This window comes from Odocoileus virginianus, chromosome 6 (genome assembly GCF_023699985.2).
Source record: "Odocoileus virginianus isolate 20LAN1187 ecotype Illinois chromosome 6, Ovbor_1.2, whole genome shotgun sequence".
In the NCBI taxonomy this organism is placed as follows: domain Eukaryota; kingdom Metazoa; phylum Chordata; class Mammalia; order Artiodactyla; family Cervidae; genus Odocoileus; species Odocoileus virginianus.
This window is the reverse complement of record NC_069679.1, coordinates 16,581,453-16,604,674: the sequence shown is the minus strand read 5'-3', so window position 1 is coordinate 16,604,674 and position 23,222 is coordinate 16,581,453. Positions and strand designations below refer to the sequence as shown.

Here is a 23,222-nt window from a genome sequence, read left to right as displayed (position 1 = left end):
GCGCCTCCTGGGAGAAGTGGGGCGCTGTCCCAACTATAAAAAGCCTCGCACCCCGACCCTTCTCCACCTCGCTGCATCTTTGCACTTCTCCCGACTCGACGTCGTCGTTACAGGGAAGAAGCGGGTGAGAAAAACTTTTCCACCGTCTTGCCCATTTCCGCAGACTTGTTCCTAGGCCGAGGTAGGTTCACACTCCCGCTCCTTCGTCTCCTCCTCTCCTCCTCCTGTTTTGGTAGCTTTATCCGGGAGTTTGGGCGAGGCAGTCCCTTTTTAGCAGAGACAGTATGGAGTTCTGTGGGGAGGCGTTTGCGGGACTGGACTGGAGGGGCTGAGGAATGGAAAGCAAGGTGAAGTTCCATTCTTCTCCAGTTAGGGATCCCACATTCTTGTGCACAGTCTCTCCGTCTGACTCTACAACCCCAGGGACTGTGACCCACCCCGCTCCTCTGACCATGGGGATTCTCCAGGCAAGAATACTCGAGTGGGTTGCCATGCCCTCCTCTAGCCCACATTCCTACTCCGCTGCTTATTTTCTGCAGCTGAGCAGAGCTGCCAGCATGAAATGCCTGTTGCCTAGAACACAGGCTCTAAGCGTGACCGCAGAATTGGTGAACGGAAGGGAAATCCGAGGAAGGCTACACTTCCTCAGGAAAACAGAATGATCGCCAGATTTATGAACCATAACTTGTCAAGTTTTTGCAACCATAACTGACATTTGGGATCTCGTGTTTTCCTTTTCTCCTCTGTCTTCTCCCCCTTAGCCCACCTTCAGCCTGAGTTGTGAAATTCTTTGAGATACTTCGCCAACAACCTCTTCTCTAAGCTTTCTCAGTGGAACCTTGGGATCCTGAACTTTCTTACTCTGTGACAGCACATCAAATGATAACGACACAGGCTTATTTAGGAAGGACAGTAAAAGCGATTTTCAACAGTGTTTGGGGGCCTGGGGAAATCTCAAGTGAGCTGTAGGGGAGCAGAATTTGCCACCCCAAAATGTCTCTTTGGCATATTATTTTAACTTGGTTGTTTTCTAAAAAACAGCAGACAAGGAGAAAATCCTGAAAACATGGAAGGAGTTAACTTTTTGTAACAAGAAACATTTACATTTATAAGGGAAACCTCCATTTGTAAGATTGTCTCCCTTGCTGTACCCAGAAGAAGATGATGACCAAATCTCTACAAACTTGCCAGCTGGAGAAGGCAAAGACTTAAGTTTGCATAACCACCCTCGATTGTTTATTCTGCTTTTCCTGGTAACCTTCCATAGCTGACTCCCCACCCTCAACATCCTCTTTCGAGTCAAATTAGTTTGGCTTGGGAAAATCATTCTAGAAAAAGAGGAATGACTCTGGCTATTGTTAAAAGAGCAGATGTGAGTGTATAAGCAGTCAAAGCTGAGAGGTTTACCCAGTTACAGTTAGAAGCATTTGCTAGCATGATTCATAAATTAGATGGCTGAGAAAGTGGACCTCAGCAGGCTGGTGAAACCCCTCTTTAGTTTTTATTGAGTCTGTATTTGAGCAAACAACCTCTGTAAACAGCTATTCTCAGAACACACTGAAATACCGGGCAAAGAGCTGCTGCTGCTGCTAAGTCGCTGCCGTCGTGTCCGACTCTGTGACCCCATAGACGGCAGCCCACCAGGCTCCTCTGTCCCTGGGATTCTCCAGGCAAGAACACTGGAGTGGGTTGCCATTTCCTTCTTCAGTTGGGAAAGAGCAAATGGGCACAGAACCCAGAATCTGTTGAAAACTGGATAGCTAATGTTTGTTTTTATTTGGAAATATAGGTAGGCTAGTAGGACTTTTCCCCCCTTCTCCCTCAGTCAATAGTGTTTTCTACTTCCATGTCGGTTTCATCCCTCTTTAACCATTGACTTCCGTTACTAAATAAGTTTCACACTTACAGACCTAACATTTTTTGTTATGAAGGAATTTGTAGACTAATCTCTTCCCTCCATCACCTACTTTTGTAATCACCCTTGGGGACAGAACTAAACATATGTACTCTGTATAAAGGGAAAGGTATACTAGCACCAAGTCCATAGAAGGAGAACCCATGCTTCCTGTGTCCTTGTGCAGGGAAACTATTGGCCTGAAGGAGAGAGTGAAAAACATTTCAAAATATGGGGGATGGCTTTAAGTTCAAACTGTCAGAACACTTTTTAAATATATGAGCATTTTCTTCAATTGGCAATGCAATTGCTTCCCATCTATTGAAGGTAAGGTAAGTGAAATTACTTAGTCGTGTCCGACTCTTTGCGACCCAATGGACTGTAGCCTACCAGGCTCCCCCATTCATGGGATTTTCCAGGCAAGAGTACTGGAGTGGATTGCCATTTCTTTCCCCAGGGGAATCTTGCCAACACAGGGATCTAACCGGGTCTCCCGCATTGCAGGCAGACGCTTAGCGGTCTGAGCCACTGTGGCACTTCCCATCTGTTGAAGTTACTGACAAAAAGATATAGCATTCATTAATCATAGATTATGGGTAGTCCTTTGGTATTCAACAGGAATTAGTTCCAGGACTTGCCAAGGGTCCTAAACTCGATGCTCAAGCACCTTATATAAAATGACATAGTATTTGTGCTAATATATAATCTGCATGCATCCTCCCTATACTTTAAATGATCTCTAGATTACTCATAATACTTAATACAATGTAAATACTATGTAAACAGTTGCTGGGACACAGTGAATTTAAAATTTTTCTTTTTAGAACTTTCTGGAATTTTTTTTCAAATATTTTCGGTCCATAGTTGGTTCACTCTGAGGATGGGGAACCAGTGGATATGGACAGTTAACTGTAGCTTCTCACTGTAGGTATTTTGAGTAAGCATTTCAGTTCAGTTGCTCAGCTGTGTTGGACTCTTTGTGACCCCATGGACTGCAGCACACCAGGCTTCCCTGTCCATCATCAATTCCTGGAGCTTACTCAAACTCATGTCCATCGTGTCGGTGATGCCATCCAACCATCTCATCCTCTGTCATCCCCTTCTCCTCCTGCTTTCAATCTTTCCCAGATTCAGGTTCTTTTCCAATGAGTCAGTTCTTCCTATCAGGTAGCCTAAGTATTGGAGTTTCAGCTTCACCATCAGTCCTTCCAAAGCATATTCAGGACTGATTTCCTTTAGGATGGACTGGTTTGATGGCCTTGCAGTCCAAGGAACCCTCAAGAATCTTCTCCAACACTACAGTTGAAAAGCATCAATTCTTTGGCGCTCAACTTTATTTAGAGTCCAACTCTCACATGCATACATGACTACTGGAAAAACCATAACTTTGACTAGATGGACCTTTGTCGGCAAAGTAATGTCTCTGCTTTTTAATATGTTGTCTAGGTTGGTCATAACTTTTCTTCCAAGGAGCAAGCATCCTTTAATTTCATGGCTGCAGTTGCCATCTGCAGTGATTTTGGAGCCCAAGAAAATAAAGTCTCTCACTGTTTCCATTGTTTCCCCACCTATTTGCCATGAAGTGATGGGACCGGATGCCATATCTTTATTTTCTGAATGTTGATTTTTCAGCCAACTTTTCACTCTCGTCTTTCACTTTCATCAAGAGATTCTTTAGTTCCTCTTCACTTTCTTCCGTTAGGGTGGTATCATCTGGATATTTGAGGTTATTGATATTTCTCCCAGCAATCTTGATTCCAGCTTGTGCTTCATCAAGCCTGGCATTTCACATGATGTACTCTGCATAGAAGTTAAATAAGCAGGGTGACAAAATACAGCCTTGACATAGTCCTTTCCCAGTTTGGAACCAGTCTGTTGTTCCACATCCAGTTCTAACTGTTGCTTCCTGACCTGCAAACACATTTCTCAGGAGGCAGGTCAGGTGGTCTGGTATTCCCATATCTTTCAGTATTTTCCACGGTTTATTGTAATCCACACAGTCAAAAGCTTAGGCATAGTCAATAAAGCAGAAGTAGATGCTTTTCTGGAATTCTCTTGCTTTTTTGATGATCCAATGAATGTATGTTGGTAATTTGATCTCTGGTTCCTCTGCCTTTTCCAAATCCAGCTTGAACATCTGGAAGTTCATGGTTCATGTACTGTTGAAGCCTGGCTTGGAGAATTTTGAGCACTACTTTGCTAGCCTGTGAGATGAGTGCAATTGCACAGTAGTTTGAACATTCTTTGGCATTGCCTTTCTTTGGGATTGGAATAAAAACTGACCTTTTCCAGTCCTGTGGCCACTGCTGAGTTTTCCAAATTTGCTGGCATATTGAGTAAGCATTTAAATGCATTTTAATGAAATATTAAAATTTTCTTTTTATTTCAAAATCTTATTTTCTGTTTTCATCAACTCATTGTGCCAAGGTGAAAAGAAAAGCAATTAGAATAAAAGTAATCATTCATTATTCACCAACTTGCTTTTGGCATTGTCAATTCCATGGACGGATTGCTGCTGCTGCTGCTATGTTGCATCCAACTCTGTGCGACCCTATGGACTGTAGCCTGCTAGGCTCCTCTGTCCATGGGATTCTCCAGGCAAGAATACTGGAGTGGGTTGCCATTTCCTTCTCCAGGGGATCTTCCTGACCTGGGGATTGAACTCAGGCCTGTTAAGTCTTACCTGCATTGGCAGATGGATTCTTTACCACTAGCACCACCTGGGAAGCCCAGGGATAGGTTGTGTATTCTCCAAATGTTTGTCAGGTAAAATCCAAGAGGGAGAGATAGGACTTGGCTGTGTTCAGAGGCTGGAGGCTGCCTGCCAGCACTACTGCATGACTCTAAAATCAGAGGCTGATCTGTTGTTTTTAGGCAATTTATCAGCGAAGGATGGGGTCGTGTTGATTAATTTGTCTTGATCCCCTTGGACAGTGGGAGTCGGCTGCTGCTTCCTGGTCCAGGGCTGCTAAGGCACTAAGGCTGTCGCAGGAGCCTGACAGCCTTCTCCCTAACAAGTGACTGGTTGATAACTTTGTTTCAAGATCACATTATTTATATTTATAAACCTGAACTCTCTGATAAAAGATCTTCAGATTGAATCTCAAAGCAAAACCCAGCTTTATGGTTTGTAATGGTCGATAATTTTTTAAAACTCAGTTCTTCAGTGTGTGTTTAAAGAAATGGTGTGTGGGTAATTTAAAATAGGTGCTCTTACTATTTACAATAGCTAGAACATGGAAGCAACCTAGATGTCCATCAGCAGATGAATGGATAAGGAAGTTGTGGTACATATACACCATGGAATATTACTCAGCTCTAAAAAGGAACAAATTTGAGTCAGTTCTAATGAAGTGTGTGAAACTAGAGTTTATTATACAAAGTGAAGTAAGTCAGAAAGAAAAACACGAATATTGTATATTAACACACATATATGGAATTTAGAAAGGCTGTAACAATGATCCTACATACGGGGCAGCAAAAGAGACACAGATGTAAAGAACAGACTTTTGGACTCTGTGGGAGAAGGCGAGGGTGGGATGATTTGAGAGAATAGCATTGAAACATGTATAGCACTGTGTGTGAAACAGATGACCAATGCAAGTTCGATGCATGAAGCAGGGCACTCAAAGCCAGTGCTCTGGGACAACCCAGAGGGATGGGGTGTGGAGGGAGGTGGGAGGGGGTTCAGGCCAGGGGGACACATGTACACCCGTGGCTCATTCATGTCGATGTATGGCAAAAACCATCATACTGTAAAGTAATTGTTCTCCTATTAAAATAAAGTAATTATTAAAAAAAAAATAAAATAGGTGCTCCTCGCAAACAGTGCGTTTGCTCAGAAAAGAAAAGTGAGTGGGGACATTGTTAGATGCCAGGAGAAGCCCCACATCCCACTATTTTTCTTTGCTCTGTTAAAAAACAAAAGTTAACTGAGTAAATTTGAAGACCTAATTGGCTTTGATAAACGATTCATGAAAGGGGCAGCATCTCATCTAGTAAATAAGAGAGGTGCTCTGAGAAGCTCAGCAATGGAAGAGTTTTATAGGCAGAAACTGGATGGGTCAAGAAAGTTATTAGCAGGAGGAAAATAAAAAAGGATTGCTTTAGTCAAGGTCTTGTTTGATTTTGGAGTTTCCTCACACACACAGAAAAAAACTGACTTACATAATACCCACCTCAAACAGTCCTGGTGAGGATTAAATGTAGTCATGTAAATAAATATGAGCCCTTCATAGAATGAAAGGTAACACAGATTATTATAATTATTATGATGATTTCAAATGCATTTGTTTTACTGATAGGCAGCCTGACTTCAGCTGACACCTAAAATACAGGGAGGCTGAAAATGTGGAGGTGGGTGAATGACCAGAGAAGGTTGGTAATTTTTAAGAAGGACAACAGTGTCCTAGATCCAACAACAGTGAAGGTGGTTGCCAGGCGTCTGTGAAGCAGCTGGCCTCCTGCTGCTACCTGGTATTTGAAACCATAGGATCTGAAAGTGATCCTGGTGCCCTTGCGTCCACTTTCTATGCAGGCAACATAGCCATTTTGTGAGCGGATGCAAGGCAGTGTTGCATTGATGGTGGAGTTAGTCAGTTTTACAGCAGGAGATTGGACACTTACAGTCATTTGTGGACAGGTAAAGATGAAAGGAAAGAGAAGCCCAGGAATATGATAAGGATATTTCTAAAGGTTAATAGCTGGGAGGTTGAGGTCAGGTGCAGGGTGCTAATAGCTGTCACATAACCTTCTCTGGAAGTGCTTTCCCGGTTCTATAAAACCTACTTAGCACCTGTTCATGAGACCAAATTCTGTGGGTAAAGAGAAAGTACAGTGGAGCTGCATCCTCCTGGGGGACCCCATCTTCTCTGCGGGCTTCTACAAGGTAGTTCTTGGAGCTGGCCCAAGAAACAACATCTTTGGGATTCAGATCATTGCATGGGAACAGTGAAACCTCGGTCCTGTCTCGGGCAGGGGTAAGAACCAGGGATGTCAGAAAAAGCCAACTTGGGGACAAAAGGCCACATCTATCAAACTTTGCCTCCTAGAACAAATCTCTAATCCAAAGGTGAGTTAATAGTTGACCAAATCATGACCAGGGAAGAGGTGAACGACTCTCATTGTTTGTTCAAGAGCAGTGTCCTCGGTTTGTGTGTCTCTGTCACGGTTGGGAATTTTCAGACCTGGTCTCTCCACCCTGTTCATCTGATCACTGTGTGTTCAGAACCAGGAGGGACCTCCAGATTCACTTGGCTGGAACCCATCTCCAGGAACAAATAGCTGGGACCCCTCTGCAGTTGGAGGGAAACTTCCAGATTTTTGTAAGATTCTTCCATCTGGGTAATCCATTGTTTTATTTATTTGTCTGTTTGTTTTCTGTTTATATACTATAGCCATCCATCCATTTTAATGAAACTATTTTCCCCTATTTTAAAACCTCTAGGCCAAAGCTCATGAATTCAGAAGAAAATGAATTAGGTTCCAAAGTTTAAAATGAAAACAGATTTCTTTGGTGGATATCCTTTATATAGATAAAGGCAAATTAGTGCCCGTGGGAGCAAGTAGAGGGTTAGGACAGATTTCTAAATTGTGGTAAAATCCCCAAAGCCTGGGGAAAGCTGTTTGCTGAAGGGTATCTGGAGCCCCACCTCACTCCCACCTCCCCAGTATAGGTTTTGTATGACACTGAAAAAGAAAGGAAACAGAAAGTATATTTTTAGCTCTCAGTTTTCCTTTTCTTAAATATCTATTTATTTATTTGCCTGCACCAGGTGTTAATTGTGGCACAGGGATCTTCGATCCTTGTTGCAGCATGCAGGATCTTTAGTTGTGGTGCTGGCACTCTTAGCTGTGGCAGGAGGGATCTAGTTCCCTGACCTGGGATCAAGCCCTGGCCCCATGCATGGGAGTGTAGAGCTTTGGCCACTGCATCACCAGGGAAGTCCAATCTCTGTTTACTTGTAAACTTCCCGGCTAACTTCTTTAAGAAAATTTTGGAGGAGTTCCCTAGCAATCCAAGCAGGACTATGCTATGCTTTCACTGCCAAAGGCATGGGTTCAATTCCTTGTCAGGGAACTAGGATCCCACAAGCTGTGTGGTACAAAAAAAGGAAGAAAGTAAGTTTTGGGTGTTCTTTGAAAGGGAGTGGAGCATACCCCAAGATCAAAAGAAGGTGCACTGACCATAATTACTCATCATCAAAGGTTGGGGTAATTCTCTGGTACGTGAAGTTTGATGGCTTCCTTGAATAAAAAATATTGCCTGTCAGAGAGGACAAGAATGTTAATTTTTATAAAGACCAAGGGATTAGTTTGAGACACAGGATAAAAATCTAAAGAACATTTGAAATAAATTCCACTGCCAAATATGTGCTGGGGCCTAGAAGGATCTGTGTAAATGAGTCTGACTATCCTTGACCAAATGTGAGGCTCCGCACCATTTGCCTAGGCAGATTCACTTCTGTACCACAAACCTTCTGTCTCTTACTTGTTTTTTCCCAGTTCCATTTTCCCTCTCGTTGCCAGAAGTTTAGAACTGCAAACGTGTGAGAACTGAAAACAATGTGTGAAGTGGGGGAGCAGATGTTAGATAGAGGTGGCCACACTGTGTTTGCTGGGATTTGGTTTCTGGATGTCTCAGGGGGTCAAAATTACAATAAGTCTAAGCAAACTTCAGCTGAGTTGTTACAGGATGAATTTTGCAAATTTTGTAAATCAGAAATAAAGATATCCCTTTACCTCCCCAGACTGGAACATGAAGGCCTTCAACCTCCCAACAAACAAATACCCTTTTTAGGGTGCCAAGCCCTGAGGTAGGCTCAATGCCTTAACTAGAGGTGAAGAGGGCTGGGCTTACACCCCGATCCTTAAAGGGTGATACATACCAGTGAGACTGGGCTCACATCATCCTATCATCTCTTTCTTTCAGCTGGTGGCTGTGCCACCAACTAAATCCATACAAACTTATCTTTACAATTCCATGGTCACTGGACATTTGCTATGAAACTAGAAAGGTTCCCTGATGCCTTAATGAGAACCACGGAATTTCAAACTTTTACAGTGAGCAACTCTCATTTTATAGATAAGCAAATTTAGGTTTGGAGAGGAAAATGAAAAGTCATTAAAAATATATATATTGCGGGTCTGCTGTGAGGCATGTAGTATGATTCAAGGTGAATAATATGCTCTCTGCCCTGTTGTAGATTATGTGCCAGTAGGAAACACTTATCCTGGAGGAGGGCATGGCAACCTACTGTAGTATTCTTTCCGGAATAATGCTGTGGACGGGAGATCCTGGTGGGCTGCAGTCCATACGGTCACAGAGAGTCAGTAATGACTGAGTGACTGAGTGGGGATGCAAGAAACATTTATAAGTAAATAGGTAATTGTTTGCTTAAGATCCCATGAATAATGGTTTGGGAATGGCAGGCATGAAACCTGGTAACCACTAAATCTTTATTTGTAATACCCTGAGCTTTGTGACTTTTGCTTTGACACTCGTATCTAGTGAGGTGTCCTTGGTCTTAATATCTAAGTTTGGAGTGTTTGGACAGAGACTGTGGCCAGGCCTGCCAGCTCACACCCCTTTCTGTGATCAGCAATATCCCCTGTACAATACTGACTCCTACAAGGAAGGACCCACCGTTTCCTCCAAGCGAGGGAGACAGCATTCCTATCCACCGCTGCCACCTAATGACTCTTTTGGGTACGACCAGCTCAGGTTCTGCTAGATTTTTGAACTCTGGGATTCTGGCCTCTGTTCCCAGTGTGACTATTATGAATACTTCCACCCTTGACAGCCTGCCATTCTACAACTGCCTTTGACGTTAAAAGGCAATATTTGTCCATTGCAGAGCAGGGGACTTAACTGATTACAATTCAAGAAAAGAGTCTTCCAAAAAAGTAGAAAAAGAAAACACAAATCCATGGCTGATTCATGTCAATGTATGGCAAAAACCACTACAATATTGTAAAGCAATTAGCCTCCAACTAATAAAAATTAAAAAAAAAAAAAAAGAAGAAAACACACCCAGAAGACTGAAAGCGCCATGTAAAGAGCTTGGCGTGTGGGGAGCGTGGCAGCCCAGCGGCTGTGCTGGACCAGTGGCGCGGTAGGATGTCTTATTATTCTTTTATGCGTGACTCGCCTAGTCATCTACCACTTTCTTGCTAACCTCCCCAAAATACTTTTGCTGATTCTATTACAAATGATACTCTTACATGCCTAATGGAAACCATTTCAGTGACTATTTCTTTCTTTCAGTGTTGAGGAATGACCAAAGAATCTTAGGGTACAATTTGGTAATTCTTTGGTAGTATACCAAAGTTGTCTATAGATAAGATGAAACAGATAAGGTAGATCAATGCCAGATGCTGGTGGAAAGAGAGATCATTTCATTCAACCTGTCACATGCCTTGCTATGTAACCAGTGGAACCCTGAATCCTTTTGTCTTTCTAGAGTCACAGTTGTGCTCCCAGGACTATTTAGCATCACTACAGGCTTAGTGTTACAATTGGTGGTCTCTTTAAAGGCTATGAAAATATTTAACATGAAAATATGTTTGTTAATTCACACATAAGAAAAGCACAATATAAAAATAATTTAATATCTATGACTCTATACCGTTTGTTTTTAATTTAGAATTCATAAAGATTATAGTACAGTTAAAAATAAATTGAAGGTCAAATCTTTGTCCCATTTAAAAATTTTTCAGCATGTGTGAATTGCCAAGAAATCATCAGTTCAGTTCAGTTCAGTTGCTCAGTCGTGTCCGACTCTTTGCAACCCCATGAATCATAGCACGCCAGGCCTCCCTGTCCATCACCAACTCCCAGAGTTTACTCAAACTCATGTCCATCGAGTCGGTGATGCCATCCAGCCATCTCATCTCTGTCGTCCCCTTCTCCTCCTGCCCCCTTCCCTCCCAGCATCAGTGTCTTTTCATATGATTCAGTTCTTTGCAGCAGGTGGCCAAAGTATTGGAGTTTCAGCTTCAGCATCAGTCCTTCCAATGAACACCCAGGACTTATCTCCTTCAGGATGGACTGGTTGGATCTCCTTGCAGTCCAAGGGACTCTCAAGAATCTTCTCCAACACCACAGTTCAAAAGCATCAATTTTTCAGCGCTCAGCTTTCTTCATAGTCCAACTCTCACATCCACACATGACCACTGGAAAAACCATAGCCTTGACTAGACGGACCTTTGTTGGCAAAGTAATGTCTCTGCTTTTTAATATGCTATCTAGGTTGGTCATAACTTTCTTTCCAAGGAGTAAACGTCTTTTAATTTCATGGCTGCAATCACCATCTGCAGTGATTTTGGAGTCCAAAAAAATAAAGTCTGACACTGTTTCTCCACTGTTTCCCCATCTATTTGCCATGAAGTGATCGCACGGACCACGGTCTTGTCTAACTCAATGAGACTAAGCCATGCTGTGTGGGGCCACCCAAGACGGGCGGGTCATGGTGGAGAGGTCTGACAGAATGTGGTCCACTGCAGAAGGGAATGGCAAACCACTTCAGTATTCTTGCCTTGAGAACCCCATGAACAGTATGAAAAGGCAAAGTGATAGGACACTGAAAGAGGAACTGCCCAGGTCAGTAGGTGCCCAATATGCTACTGGGGATCAGTGGAGAAATAACTCCAGAAAGAATGAAGGGATGGAGCCAAAGCAGAAACAATACCCAGTTGTCAATGGGACTGGTGATAGAAGCCAGGTCCGATGTTGTAAAGAGCAATATTGCATAGGAACCTGGAATGTTAGGTTCATGAATCAAGGCAAATTGGAAGTGGTCAAACAGGAGATGGCAAGAGTGTACATTGACATTCTAGGAATCAGCAAACTAAAATGGACTGGAATGGGTGAATTTAATTCAGATGACCATTATATCTACTACTGTGGGCAGGAATCCCTTAGAAGAAATGGAGTAGCCATTATGGTCAACAAAAGAGTCTGAAATGCAGTACTTGGATGCAATCTCAAAATGACAGAATGATCTCTGTTCGTTTCCAAGGCAAACCATTCAATATCATGGTAATCCAAACCTATGCCGCAACCAGTAACACTGAAGAAGCTGAAGTTGAACGGTTCTATGAAGACCTACAAGACCTTTTAGAACTAACACCCAAAAAGGATGTCCTTCTCATTATAGGGGACTGGAATGCAAAAGTAGAAGTCAAGAAACACCAGGAGTAACAGGCAAATGTAGCCTTGGAGTACAGAATGAAGCAGGGCAAAGGCTAATAGAATTTTGCCAAGAGAATGCACTGGTCATAGCAAACACCATCTTCCAACAACACCAGAGAAGACTCTACACATGGACATCACCAGATAGTCAGCACCGAAATCAGACTGATTATATTCTTTGCAGCCAAAGATGGAGAAGCTCTATACAGTCAGCAAAAACAAGACCAGGAGCTGACTGTGGCTCAGATCATGAACTCCTTATTGCCATATTCAGACCTAAATTGAAGAAAGTCGGGAAAACCACTAGACCATTCAGGTATGACCTAAATCAAATCCCTTATGACTATACAGTGGAAGTAAGAAATAGTTCTGATAGAGTGCCCAATGAACTATGGGTGGAGGTTCGTGACATTGTACAGGAGACAGGGATCAAGACCATTCCCATGGAAAAGAAATGCAAAAAGGCAAAATGGTTGTCTGAGGAGGCCTTACAAATAGCTGTGAAACAAAGAGAAGCGAAAAGCAAAGGAGAAAAGGAAAGATATTCCCATTTGAATGCAGAGTTCCAAAGAATAGCAAGGAGAGATAAGAAAGCCTTCCTCAGCAATCAATGCAAAGAAATAGAGGAAAACAACAGAATGGGAAAGACTAGAAATCTCTTCAAGAAAATTAGAGTTACCAAGGGAACATTGGTATGGACCTAACAGAAGCAGAAGATATTAAGAAGAGGTGGCAAGAATACACAGAAGAACTGTACAAAAAAGGTCTTCACAACCCAGATAATCACGATGGTGTGATCACTCACCTAGAGCCAGACATCCTGGAATGTAAAGTAAAGTGGGCCTTGGAAAACATCACTATGAACAAAGCTAGTGGATGTGATGGAATTCCAGTTGAGCTATTTCAAATCCTGAACAATGATGCTGTGAAAGTGCCGCACGCAATATGCCAGCAAATTTGGAAAGCTCAGCAGTGGCCACAGGACTGGAAAAGGTCAGTTTGCATTCCCATCCCAAAGAAAGGCAATCCCAAAGAATGCTCAAACTACCACACAATTGCACTCATCTCACACGCTAGTAAAGTAATGCTCAAAATTCTCCAAGCCAGGCTTCAGGAATACGTGAACCGTGAACTTCCAGATGTTCAAGCTGGTTTTAAAAAAGGCAGAGGAACCAGAGATCAAATTGCCAACATCCACTGGATCATCAAAAAAGCAAGAGAGCTCCAGAAAAACATCTATTTCTGCTTTATTAACTATGCCAAAGCCTTTGACTGTGTGGCTCACAATAAACTGTGGAAAATTCTGATAGAGATGGGAATACCAGACCACCTAACCTGCTGCTTGAGAAATCTATATGCAGGTCAGGAAGCAACAGTTAGAACTGGACATGGAACAACAGACTTGTGTCAAAATGGAAAAGGAGTACGCCAAGGTTATGTATTGTCACCCTGCTTATTTAACTTATATGCAGAGTACATCATGAGAAACACTGGGCTGGAAGAAGCACAAGCTGGAATCAAGATTGCTGGGAGAAATATCAATAACCGCAGATACGCAGATGACACCACCCTTATGGCAGAAAGTGAAGAGGAACTAAAAAGCCTCTTGATGAAGAAAGTGATAGAGGAGAGTAAAAATGTTGGCGTAAAGCTCAACATTCAGAAAACTAAGATCATGGCATCTGGTCCCATCTCTTCATGGCAAGAAATCATAGCCAATTATAAAACGATGAGTTACTCGTAGGAAAACAATTTGAGAAACAAAAGTTATAAAAATCAGTTTCTAATTTATTGTGGAAAGTTATTTTTATTGTTGGATATGAGGGCATTCACATCTATTTGGTGAGATGTGGAGTAGAACTATGGTGGTTTACAAAAAGGCCCTTTTTGTCACAGTTTTTCCCAAAGAACTGTAGTTTCCCAAAGTTTGTAGCAGAAACTACCTGCTACAAACAACAAATGACTTTCAGTTCTCAAGTTTCAGAAGACATAAAATCTTAGTGACTGTAAGATATTTGTTATCTATTTTATTATATTCTATGCCTATTTAATTCTATTTTAAATTGTCTGTCATTGAGTTAAATTGTGCCCCAGGAAGAAACTTAGTATTTGCTCTCTGGGTGTGTTGAGTGTCTGTGACACACCATTCCTAAAATGTTTGAATTTTACAGTTTGAGTTGACTGCTCTTGAGAGATGATAGAAGCTTTCTTCTTTTGAAGAAGATATTAAAAATCAATACAGGAAATTATAATGCCTTTCATTTGATGAAAAGATCTAAGGTATTTTGTTTGCTTATTTTACCACATGGTAATACCATTTGCCTATTGTGTATCAGTGTAGGTATGTATTCAGGGAAACAAAAATATCCTCTGAGGATCATCCTATTTGTTCCCAGTGCAAGAAGCTCCTAAGAATAAGCTTGAGTTCCTCTTCCTCCAGTCCTCTGTAAGAGCTAGAGGATGAAGCAAGTGTCTTTTAATTTCATGGCTTCAGTCACCATCTGCAGTGATTTTGGAGTTCAAGAAAATTAAAATCTGTCACTTACTTCCATGTTTTACCCATCTCTTTGCCGTAAAGTGATGAGACCAGATGCCATGATCCTAGTCTTTTTAACATTGAGTTTTAAGCTAGCTTTTACAGGCTCAATAAGAGGCTCTTTCATTCCTCTTCACTTTCTGCCATTAGAGTGTTAGGATCTCTGGTTCATCTGCTTCTTTGAAACCCAGCTTGTACATCTGGAAGTTCTAGGATCACACATTGCTGAAGCCTAGCTTGAAAGATTTTGAGCATAACTTGCTAGAATGTGAAATGAGCACAACTGTATGGTAGTTTATATAACAATTCCACCTTTGGCCATGAACCACCTATTTCTTGGGGAATTAGGTCCGCTTCCCTTCACCTCAGCACCTCAGGGTGTAACTGCTGTCCTCACAGTAACTGATGGATTGACTTGAGTGCCTGGGATCTGTCTTCAACAATCCTCTGATCGCCCCTTCCCTGGGATTCAAGGTTCCATAGAAGTCCCTCTTCTTCATAGCTTTCAGCATCTGTCTTACTGTCTCATCTCAGTAGCCTGGTGCTCCCATCTCTTCCCCATGGGTGCCACATCCCGTATTACGGAGGCACTTCGTGTGTCTTAATGGCCTTTGTCTTCCAGGACCTAGCATGGTGCCTGGTACCCAGTAGGGACTTATATAGAGTTTGCTATTAAATTAGCTAATAACTGAATTAAAGCGTGTGAATGGATTTTGTAATGTTACAACTGATAGAAAGGTACATTTTCAGTGATCCTCAGGGATAGGAAAGATCAGCTGAGACTGGAGCTGTCTTCAGGAGACTTTTAAATTGATTTTTCAAAGGAATCAAGAGACAAAACAGATGAAACTTTTCCTTTTCAAGAAAAGGAAAAGAATATCACTAAGTAGTGATGAAGGATACCTGACTCATGATACCTTGTCAGAGAGAAAAGTCCTTGCCCTTTTAGCCTAATCTGGCAATGCTGTTCTGTGCCCTACTTAATCTCCTTTTGCCCTTTGCAGGAGCCTTTGTTGGAAGACATGGTCTTGGTCTTGAGCCCCCTGTTTTTGGTTTTCATGCTGGATCTGGGCCTGACCCCACAAACCCTGGCTCAAAATGATGGGTACAGGGGATTTTTAAGGAAGCACTATGATCCTAGCCCAGCAGGCCACAATGACAGATACTGTAACACCATGATGGAGAGACGAAACATGACTAGACCCTGCAAAGACATCAACACCTTTGTTCATGGCAACAGTGACGACATCAGGGCCATCTGTGATGATAGGAATGGAGAACCTTACAGAGACGGTCTTAGAAGAAGCAGGTCTCCCTTCCAGGTCACGACCTGCAAGCATAGAGGAGGGTCCACCCGGCCTCCATGCCGGTACAGAGCCTTCAGAGCAAACAGAGTCATTGTTATTCGCTGTCGAGATGGCTTTCCTGTTCACCTTGAGGAGAACTTTATCCCTCCAAGACCATAGTCCAGAGCTGGCTCTGCCCTTCCTTCCTTGCATTTCCCCCTCACATTATGGCAACATGCATTGCTAAGAATCCAGAACATGCACTGCTGATCTTTTCTTTTATGCTTTACAAGATGCTTCATAAATAAAAAGTCTCTGCAATCAGCAAGAATCAGTCTTCTCACTGATCCCTGGTCTACTGATCTTCCCCCATTTTCTCTATTCAGCTTCTCCCTGAGAGGGTTGGATGGGAGAGCAATGTCTTTTTCCTTATCAGTCATTTCCATCTCAGGTAACAGGCGGCAGACTTTTCCTTTCTGTGAAGGTTGGGATGTTAAATTTATCTTTCAGTGATTGCTGGAAACTTTTTCAAAAAAATAGAGAAAACACATCCAGCAGACTGAAAAGTGCAATGTAAGGTTAAATCAAATCCCTTATGATTATGCAATAGAAGTGACAAATAGATTCAAAGGATTACATCTGGTAGACAGAGGATTAGATCTGGTAGACAGAGTGCCTGAAGAACTATGAACAGAGATTTGTAACATTTCACAGGAAGTAATGACCAAAACCATCCCAAAGAAAAAGAAATGCAAGAAGGCAAAATGGTTGTCTGAGGAGGCCTTACAAATCACTGAAAAAAGAAGAGAAGTGAAAGGCAACAGAGAAAAGGAAAGAGATGCCCATCTGAATGCAGAGTTCCAAAGAATAGCAAGGAAAGATAAGAAATTATTCATTTTCTGAGTGAACAGTGCAAAGGAGTAGAGGAAAACAATAGAATGGAAAAGACTAGAGATCTCTTCAAGAAAATTAGAGATACCAAGGGAATATTTCATGCAAAGATGGGTGCAATAAAGGACAGAAATAGTGTGGACCTAACAGAAGCAGAAGAGATTAATAAGAGGTGGCAAGAGTACACAGAAGAACTATACAAAAAAGATCTTCATGACCCAGATAACCACGATGGAGTGAGCACTCACCTAGAGCCAAACATCCTGGAATGTGAAATCAAGTGGGCCTTAGGAAGCATCACTGTGAACAAAGCTAGCAGGGGTGATGGAATTCCAGCTGAGCTACTTCAAATCCTAAAAGATGACATTGTTAAAGTACTGCACTCATTATGCCAGCAACTTTGGAAAACTCAGCAGTGGCCACAGGACAGGAAAAGGTCAGTTTTCATTCCAATCTCAAAGAAGGGCAGTTCCAGAGAATGTTCAAACTACTGTACAATTGGGCTCGTTTCACATGCTAGCAAGGTAATGCTCAAAATCTTTCAAGCTAGCCTTCAATAGTACATGAATTGAGGACTTCCATATGCACAAGCTGGATTTAGAAAAGGCGGAGAAACCAGAGATCAAATTGTCAGCATCCATTCGATCATAGAAAAAGCAAGGAAATTCCAGAAAAACATGTACTTCTGGTTCATTGACTACACTAAAGCCTTTGACTGTGTGGATCTCAACAAACTGGAAAATTCTTAAAGAGATGGGAATACCAGACCACCTTACCTGCCTCCTGAGAAACCTGTATGCAGGTCAAGAAGCAACAGTCAGAAACAGACGTGGAACAATGGACTGGTTCAAAATCGGGAAAGGAGTATGTCAAGGCTATATATTGACACTCTGCTTATTTAACTTATATGCAGAGTACATCATGTGACTTGCTGGGCTGGAGGAAGCACAAGCTAAAATCAAGATTGCTGGGAGAAATATCAACAACCTCAGATATGCAGATGATACCACTTTAATGGCAGAAAGCAAAGAAACTAAAACACCTCTTGATGAAGGTGAAAAAGGAGTGAAAAAACTGGCTTAAAACTGAACATTCAAAAAACTAAGATCATGGCATCTGGTTCCACCACTTCATGGCAAATAGATGGGGAAAAAATGGAAACAGTGACAGACTGTTATTACTTGGGATCCAAAATCACTGTGCATGGTGACTGCAGCCATGAAATTAAAACACACTTGCTCCTTGAAAGAAAAGCTATGACAAACCTAGACAGCATATTAAAAAGCAGAGATATCACATTGCTGAAAAAGGTCTGTATAGTCAAAGCTATGGTTTTTCCAGCAGTCATGTATGGATGTGAGCTCGGGACCATAAAGAAGGCTGAGCGCTGATGAATTGATGCTTTTGAACTGTAGTGTTGGAGAAGACTCTTGAGAGTCCCTTGGACTGCAAGGAGATTGAAGGCAGGAGGAGAAGGAGATGACAGAAGACGAGACAGTTGGATGGCATCACCAACTCAATGGACATGAATTTGCACAAGTTCCAGGAGATGGTAAAGGACAGGGAAGCCTGGCATGCTGCAGTCCATGGAGTTGCAAAGAGTTGGAGACGACTGAGCGACTGAACAGCGATAAAACAGATAAGGCAGATCAATGTCAGATGCTGATTAGAAAGCTCACTCTATGACATGCCCTCCCATGTAAGCAGCAGGGCCCCAAATCCTTTTGTCTTTCTAGATCCACAGCTGTTCTCCCAGCATTGTTTAGCATCACTACAGGTTTAGTGCTACAACTTGTGGCCTCTTTAAGGGCTACAAAAATATTTAATATGAAAATATGTTTATTGACTTACAACAAGAAAAACACAATATAAAAATTAATAATTTAATATCCTTGACACTGCCTGGCATGCTGCGATTCATGGGGTCGCAAAGAGTCGGACATGACTGAGCAACTGAACTGAACTGAACTGATACCATTTATGTGGATTCATAAAGATTATAGTACATTTAAAAATAAATTGAAGATCAGATTTTTATCCCAGTCTAAGAATTTCTCGGCATGTGTGATGACTGACGAGAAATCATAGCCAATTATAAATTGGATGAGCTACTCATTGGAAAACAATTTGAAAAACCAAGTTATAAAAATCAGTTTCCAATTAACGTTGAAAAGTTCTTTTTATTGTTAGACATGAGGACAGTCACATTTATTTGGTAAAAAGTGAAGTAGGACCATGGTGGTTTTTTTTAAAAAGACCCTATTCTTTCAATTTTCCTCCAAAGAACTGATGGTATAGTCAGAAACTATCTGCTACAAACAATAAGTATCTTGCAATGCTCCAATTCTCAGTTTCCAGAAGAAGTAAAATCTTAGTGGCTCATGAGAAGCTTGTTTTCTATTTTGTTATAAATTATGTTGGTCTAGTTCTATTTTTAATTATCTGTCATTGAGTTAAAATCACATCCCAGCAAGAAGCACAATATTCACTCTCTGGCTGTGCTGTCTGTGACACACCATTCCTGGGATGCGTGAGCTTTACAGTTTTAGTTGACTGTTCCTGAGTGGTGATGGCAGCTCTCTCTTCTTTTGAGGAAGATGTTAAGAAATCAATTCAGCAAATTATAAAGCCTTTTATTTAATGAAAAGGTCTGAAGTGTTTTGTTGTTTATTTGTTTAACCACATGATAATACCATTTGCCTGTTGCGTAACTGTCCACATAGGCCTTCAGGGAAACTGGAAAATATTCTCTGAGAATAATCCAAACTGTTCCCAGTGCAAGAAGCTGTCAAGAGTAAGCTTGAATTCCTCTTCCTCCAGTTCTCTGTAAGAGCTGACCCCAGACCCACTCCCAAGGACGACACAGATTCTTCCACACTTGTCCCTGTTCTTCCTAAATGGTAATAATTCCACATTTGGCCATGAAACAGTTACTTCTTGGGGAATTAGTTCTGCTACTTCTGCTTCCATGCACCTCCTGGTGAAACTGCTCCCCCTGCTCTCCTCACAGTCAACTGATGGATTGACTTGCCCTGGAATCCATCTTCAACAGTCCTCTCTGATCGCCCTTCCCTGGGCTCAAGGTTCCCTGAAAGTCCCTCATCTTCATAGCTCTCAGTGTATATCTTTTTGTTTCATCTTTGTACATCAGTGCTCTGATGCCTTCCCCGTGGCTGATCCCCCCATGGGGATCCTGTATTAGGGAGACACTTGGTATGTCTTAATGGTCTTTGTGTTCTAGGACCTAGCATGGTGTTTGGTACCCAGTTAATAAATGAATTAAAGAGTGTGAATGGATTTTTTAATGGTACCACTGATAGAAATGTAAATTTTCAGTGATCTTCAGGGATAGAAAAGAGTGTTTGCATTTGGAAGTTGTGTTCAGGAAACTTTTAAATTGACTTTCCAAAGAAATCGATTGATGAGACAGATGAGACTACTGAGGAAAGGAAAAGAAAAAGATATACCTAGTGATAGAGGGTACCTGATTCATGGCTGCTGCTACGTCGCTTCAGTTGTGACAGACTCTGTGCGACCCCATAGACGGCAGCCCACCAGGCTCCTCCGTCCCTGGGACTCTCCAGGCAAGAATACTGGAGTGGGTTGCCATTTCCTTCTCCAATGCATGAAAGTGAAAAGTGAAAGTGAAGTCGTTCAGTCATGTCCGACTCCTAGCGACCCCATGGACTGCAGCCTACCAGGCTCCTCCGTCTATGGGATTTTCCAGGCAAGAGTACTGGAGTGGATTGCCATTTCCTTCTCCATGATTCATGGCACCCCACCATAAAACAAATCCCTGTCCTTCCAGCCTAGTTTGGCAATGCTGTTCTGTGCCCTACTATATCTCTTTTTGCCCTTGGCAGGAGCCTTTGTTGGAAGAGATGGTCATGGTCCTGAGCCCCCTGTTTTTGGTCTTCATGCTGGGTCTGGGTCTGACCCCACTGGCCCTGGATCAAGATGACTACAGATACAGACACTTCCTGACCCAGCACTACGACGCCAAACCAAAGGGCCGGGATGACAAATACTGTAATAACATCATGCAAAATCGAGGCCTGACCAGACCTTGCAAAGACACCAACACCTTTATTCATGGCAACAAGAATGACATCAAGGCCATCTGTGAAGACAGGAATGGAGAACCTTATGGAGGCAATCTCAAAATAAGCAGATCTGCATTCCAGGTCACCACCTGCAAGCATAAAGGAGGTTCCTCCCGGCCTCCATGCAAGTACAGAGCCATAAAATCCTCCAGAGTCATTGTTATTGGCTGTGAAAATGGCTGGCCCGTCCACTTTGATGAGTCCTTTATCCCTTCAAGATAGTAGCCCAGAGCTGGCTCTGCTCATCTTTCTTTGCATTTTCCCCTTAGACTGCAGCAACATTCATTGATAAGAATCCAGAAAATGAGCTGCTGATCTTTTCTGCTTTACAATATGCTTCATAAATAAAAAGTCTCTCAAATCAGTAAGAATCAAAGTCTCACTGATTCTTGGTCTATTGATCTTTCTGCATTTTCGCTGTTCATCTGAGAGGGTTGGATGGTAGAGCAATGCCTCTTTCCTTACCAGTCAGTTCCTTTTTAGGCATTCAGGGCGTGGACTTTATCTTTCTGTGAAGGGGTGTGTGTGTTAGTCATCCAGTCATATCCCACTCTTTGGGATCCCGTGAACTACAGCCCACCAGGTTCCTTTGTCCATGGAATTTTCCAGGCAAGAATACTGGAGTGGGTTGCCGTTTCCTCCTCCAGGGGATCTTCCTGATCCAGGAATTGAACCCACATCTCTTGTGTCTCTTGTACTGGCAGGCAGATTCTTTACACTGCACCACCTGGGAAGCCCCTTGGGACTAAGTACCAATAGATTAATTACAGTTTCTTTCCCTCTCTCTCTCTCACACACACATGCACACATTTGAAATCCTGCGTAAATAACAAAACCCATTCAGGGTAGCCACCTCTTCCCTTAAGCAGGAAGAAATTTGATATTGCTTTGAATGGAACACTCCCAGGATATTCTCCTGGTTATTTCATAAAAAGATTAAAAAATTGATTACTACATTATTTTCTCTTTAATCTTTTCCTTTATCAACTGATGCCTGGCAACTCTGAGGTCTTAGGGAGGTCATAGAAAAATTCCAAGCTTATCCTTTATTCTTCAATTTGATATGGTTTCAAGAAGGAAATGGCAACCCACTCTGGTACTCTTGCCTGGAAAATCTCATGGACGGAGGAGCCTGGTAGGCTACAGTCCATGGGGTTGCAAAGAGTCGGACACAACTGAGCCACTTCACTTCACTTCACTTCACTTCACTTCAAGTAAATACAAGATTAAGTTAACAGACAGTCTGTAAAATATGCTAATTAATCTATGAGTTTGGTGTTACCTAATTTCATCAACAGATACCTGGATATCTTATTTAGAGTGTAGTTAATAAACTACAACTATGCATCACTATTTTTGCCATCATATGAATGACTATCATGGTCACAGTATTCCCCATGGTAGCCTCCCCTGCTGTGTACATGCCCTGAAATGGACCTGGTTCCTCAATACCTGGTTCCTCAATACCCTGGTTCCTCAATACCTGGGTTAGAGGCCAGTGTCCTGGTACCACACAGAGCCCAGCCTCACAGAAAGAATTCAATTTATGGAGGAGGGGATGGAAGAGTAGGTCAAAGTTTCATCTATTTCAAAATTGAAAACATTGTCATTTCTCTCCAAAGTAAGGAGAAGAATTTCCCAAAATTCTTTTGGAAAATTTGTCTTACTATTATAAAGTAAAAAAAAAGCCCTTAGGAAGCAAGAAATTTCCAGTGCTTAGTAGACTACTAGAATTCTTTCTCAGATTCTCCAACCAGTACCATCTGTTGAGGTAAAGGGGGCTTACAAACAGACTTTTGCCCAGTTAGGGTTGCTAAGTGGTGTTCAACTTTTCTGCAACCCCATGGACTATAGCCTTCCAGGCTCCTCTGTCCATAGAATTTCCAGGGAATCCTATGACTTCTGGAAGAATTCTGGAATGCATAGCTATTTCCTTCTCCAGGGGATCTTCCCCACCCAGGGATTGAACCAGTATCTCCTGCATTATAGGTGAATTCTTTCCCACTGAGCCATGAGGGAAATCCTATGGTCTCGATGGGGAAGGTCAAAGGTTTGAACCATTACTACATTGATCACATCATAGTTGTGAAAACACATCTCCAGGGACTTCCCTGGTGGTCCAGTGGTTAATAGATGCACCTTGCAATGAAAGGGATGGGGATTTGGTCCTTGATCAGGTAACTAAGATCCCACATGGCCCAGAGCATTTAAGCCCACAAGCCACAACAACTGAGCAGGTGGGCTCTGGAACTGCATCACAACTAAGTTCAGTTCAGTTCAGTCGCTCAGTAGTGTCCAACAACTCTTTGCGACCCCATGA

General features: G+C 42.2%; 3 protein-coding genes across 7 annotated transcripts in view; all 3 read left to right on the top strand.

The window, feature by feature from the left end:
* Window positions 1–37: 37 nt before the first annotated feature.
* Window positions 38–23,222, top strand: part of RNASE4 (ribonuclease A family member 4) — a 29,571-nt gene continuing 6,386 nt past the window's right edge. Inside the window, exon 1 of one of the 3 annotated variants that reach the window (XM_070468917.1) lies at window positions 38–124. The gene's annotated coding sequence lies outside the window, so the exon portion shown is untranslated. Of the gene's footprint in view, window positions 182–7,154; window positions 7,238–23,222 lie in introns of those variants that run through there. The other 2 variants (XM_020898379.2, XM_020898380.2) reach the window with 2 other exon arrangements.
* On the top strand, window positions 44–21,278 carry LOC110140108 (angiogenin-1). Of its 3 annotated transcripts, none has more exons than XM_070468916.1 (2): window positions 44–124; window positions 20,663–21,278. In XM_070468916.1, exon 2 carries the CDS (start codon window positions 20,681–20,683, stop codon window positions 21,122–21,124), a length of 444 nt encoding a protein of 147 aa, XP_070325017.1. In that variant the 5' UTR covers window positions 44–124; window positions 20,663–20,680; the 3' UTR covers window positions 21,125–21,278. The 3 variants fall into 3 exon arrangements, with proteins under 3 accessions (XP_070325017.1, XP_020754036.2, XP_020754037.2); XM_020898377.2 differs by having other exon boundaries at window positions 92–181; XM_020898378.2 differs by lacking the exon at window positions 44–124 and adding an exon at window positions 7,144–7,237.
* LOC139035489 (angiogenin-2) lies at window positions 15,645–16,088 on the top strand. Its single transcript, XM_070468529.1, has one exon. The coding sequence runs from the start codon at window positions 15,645–15,647 to the stop codon at window positions 16,086–16,088; it is 444 nt and encodes a 147-aa protein (XP_070324630.1).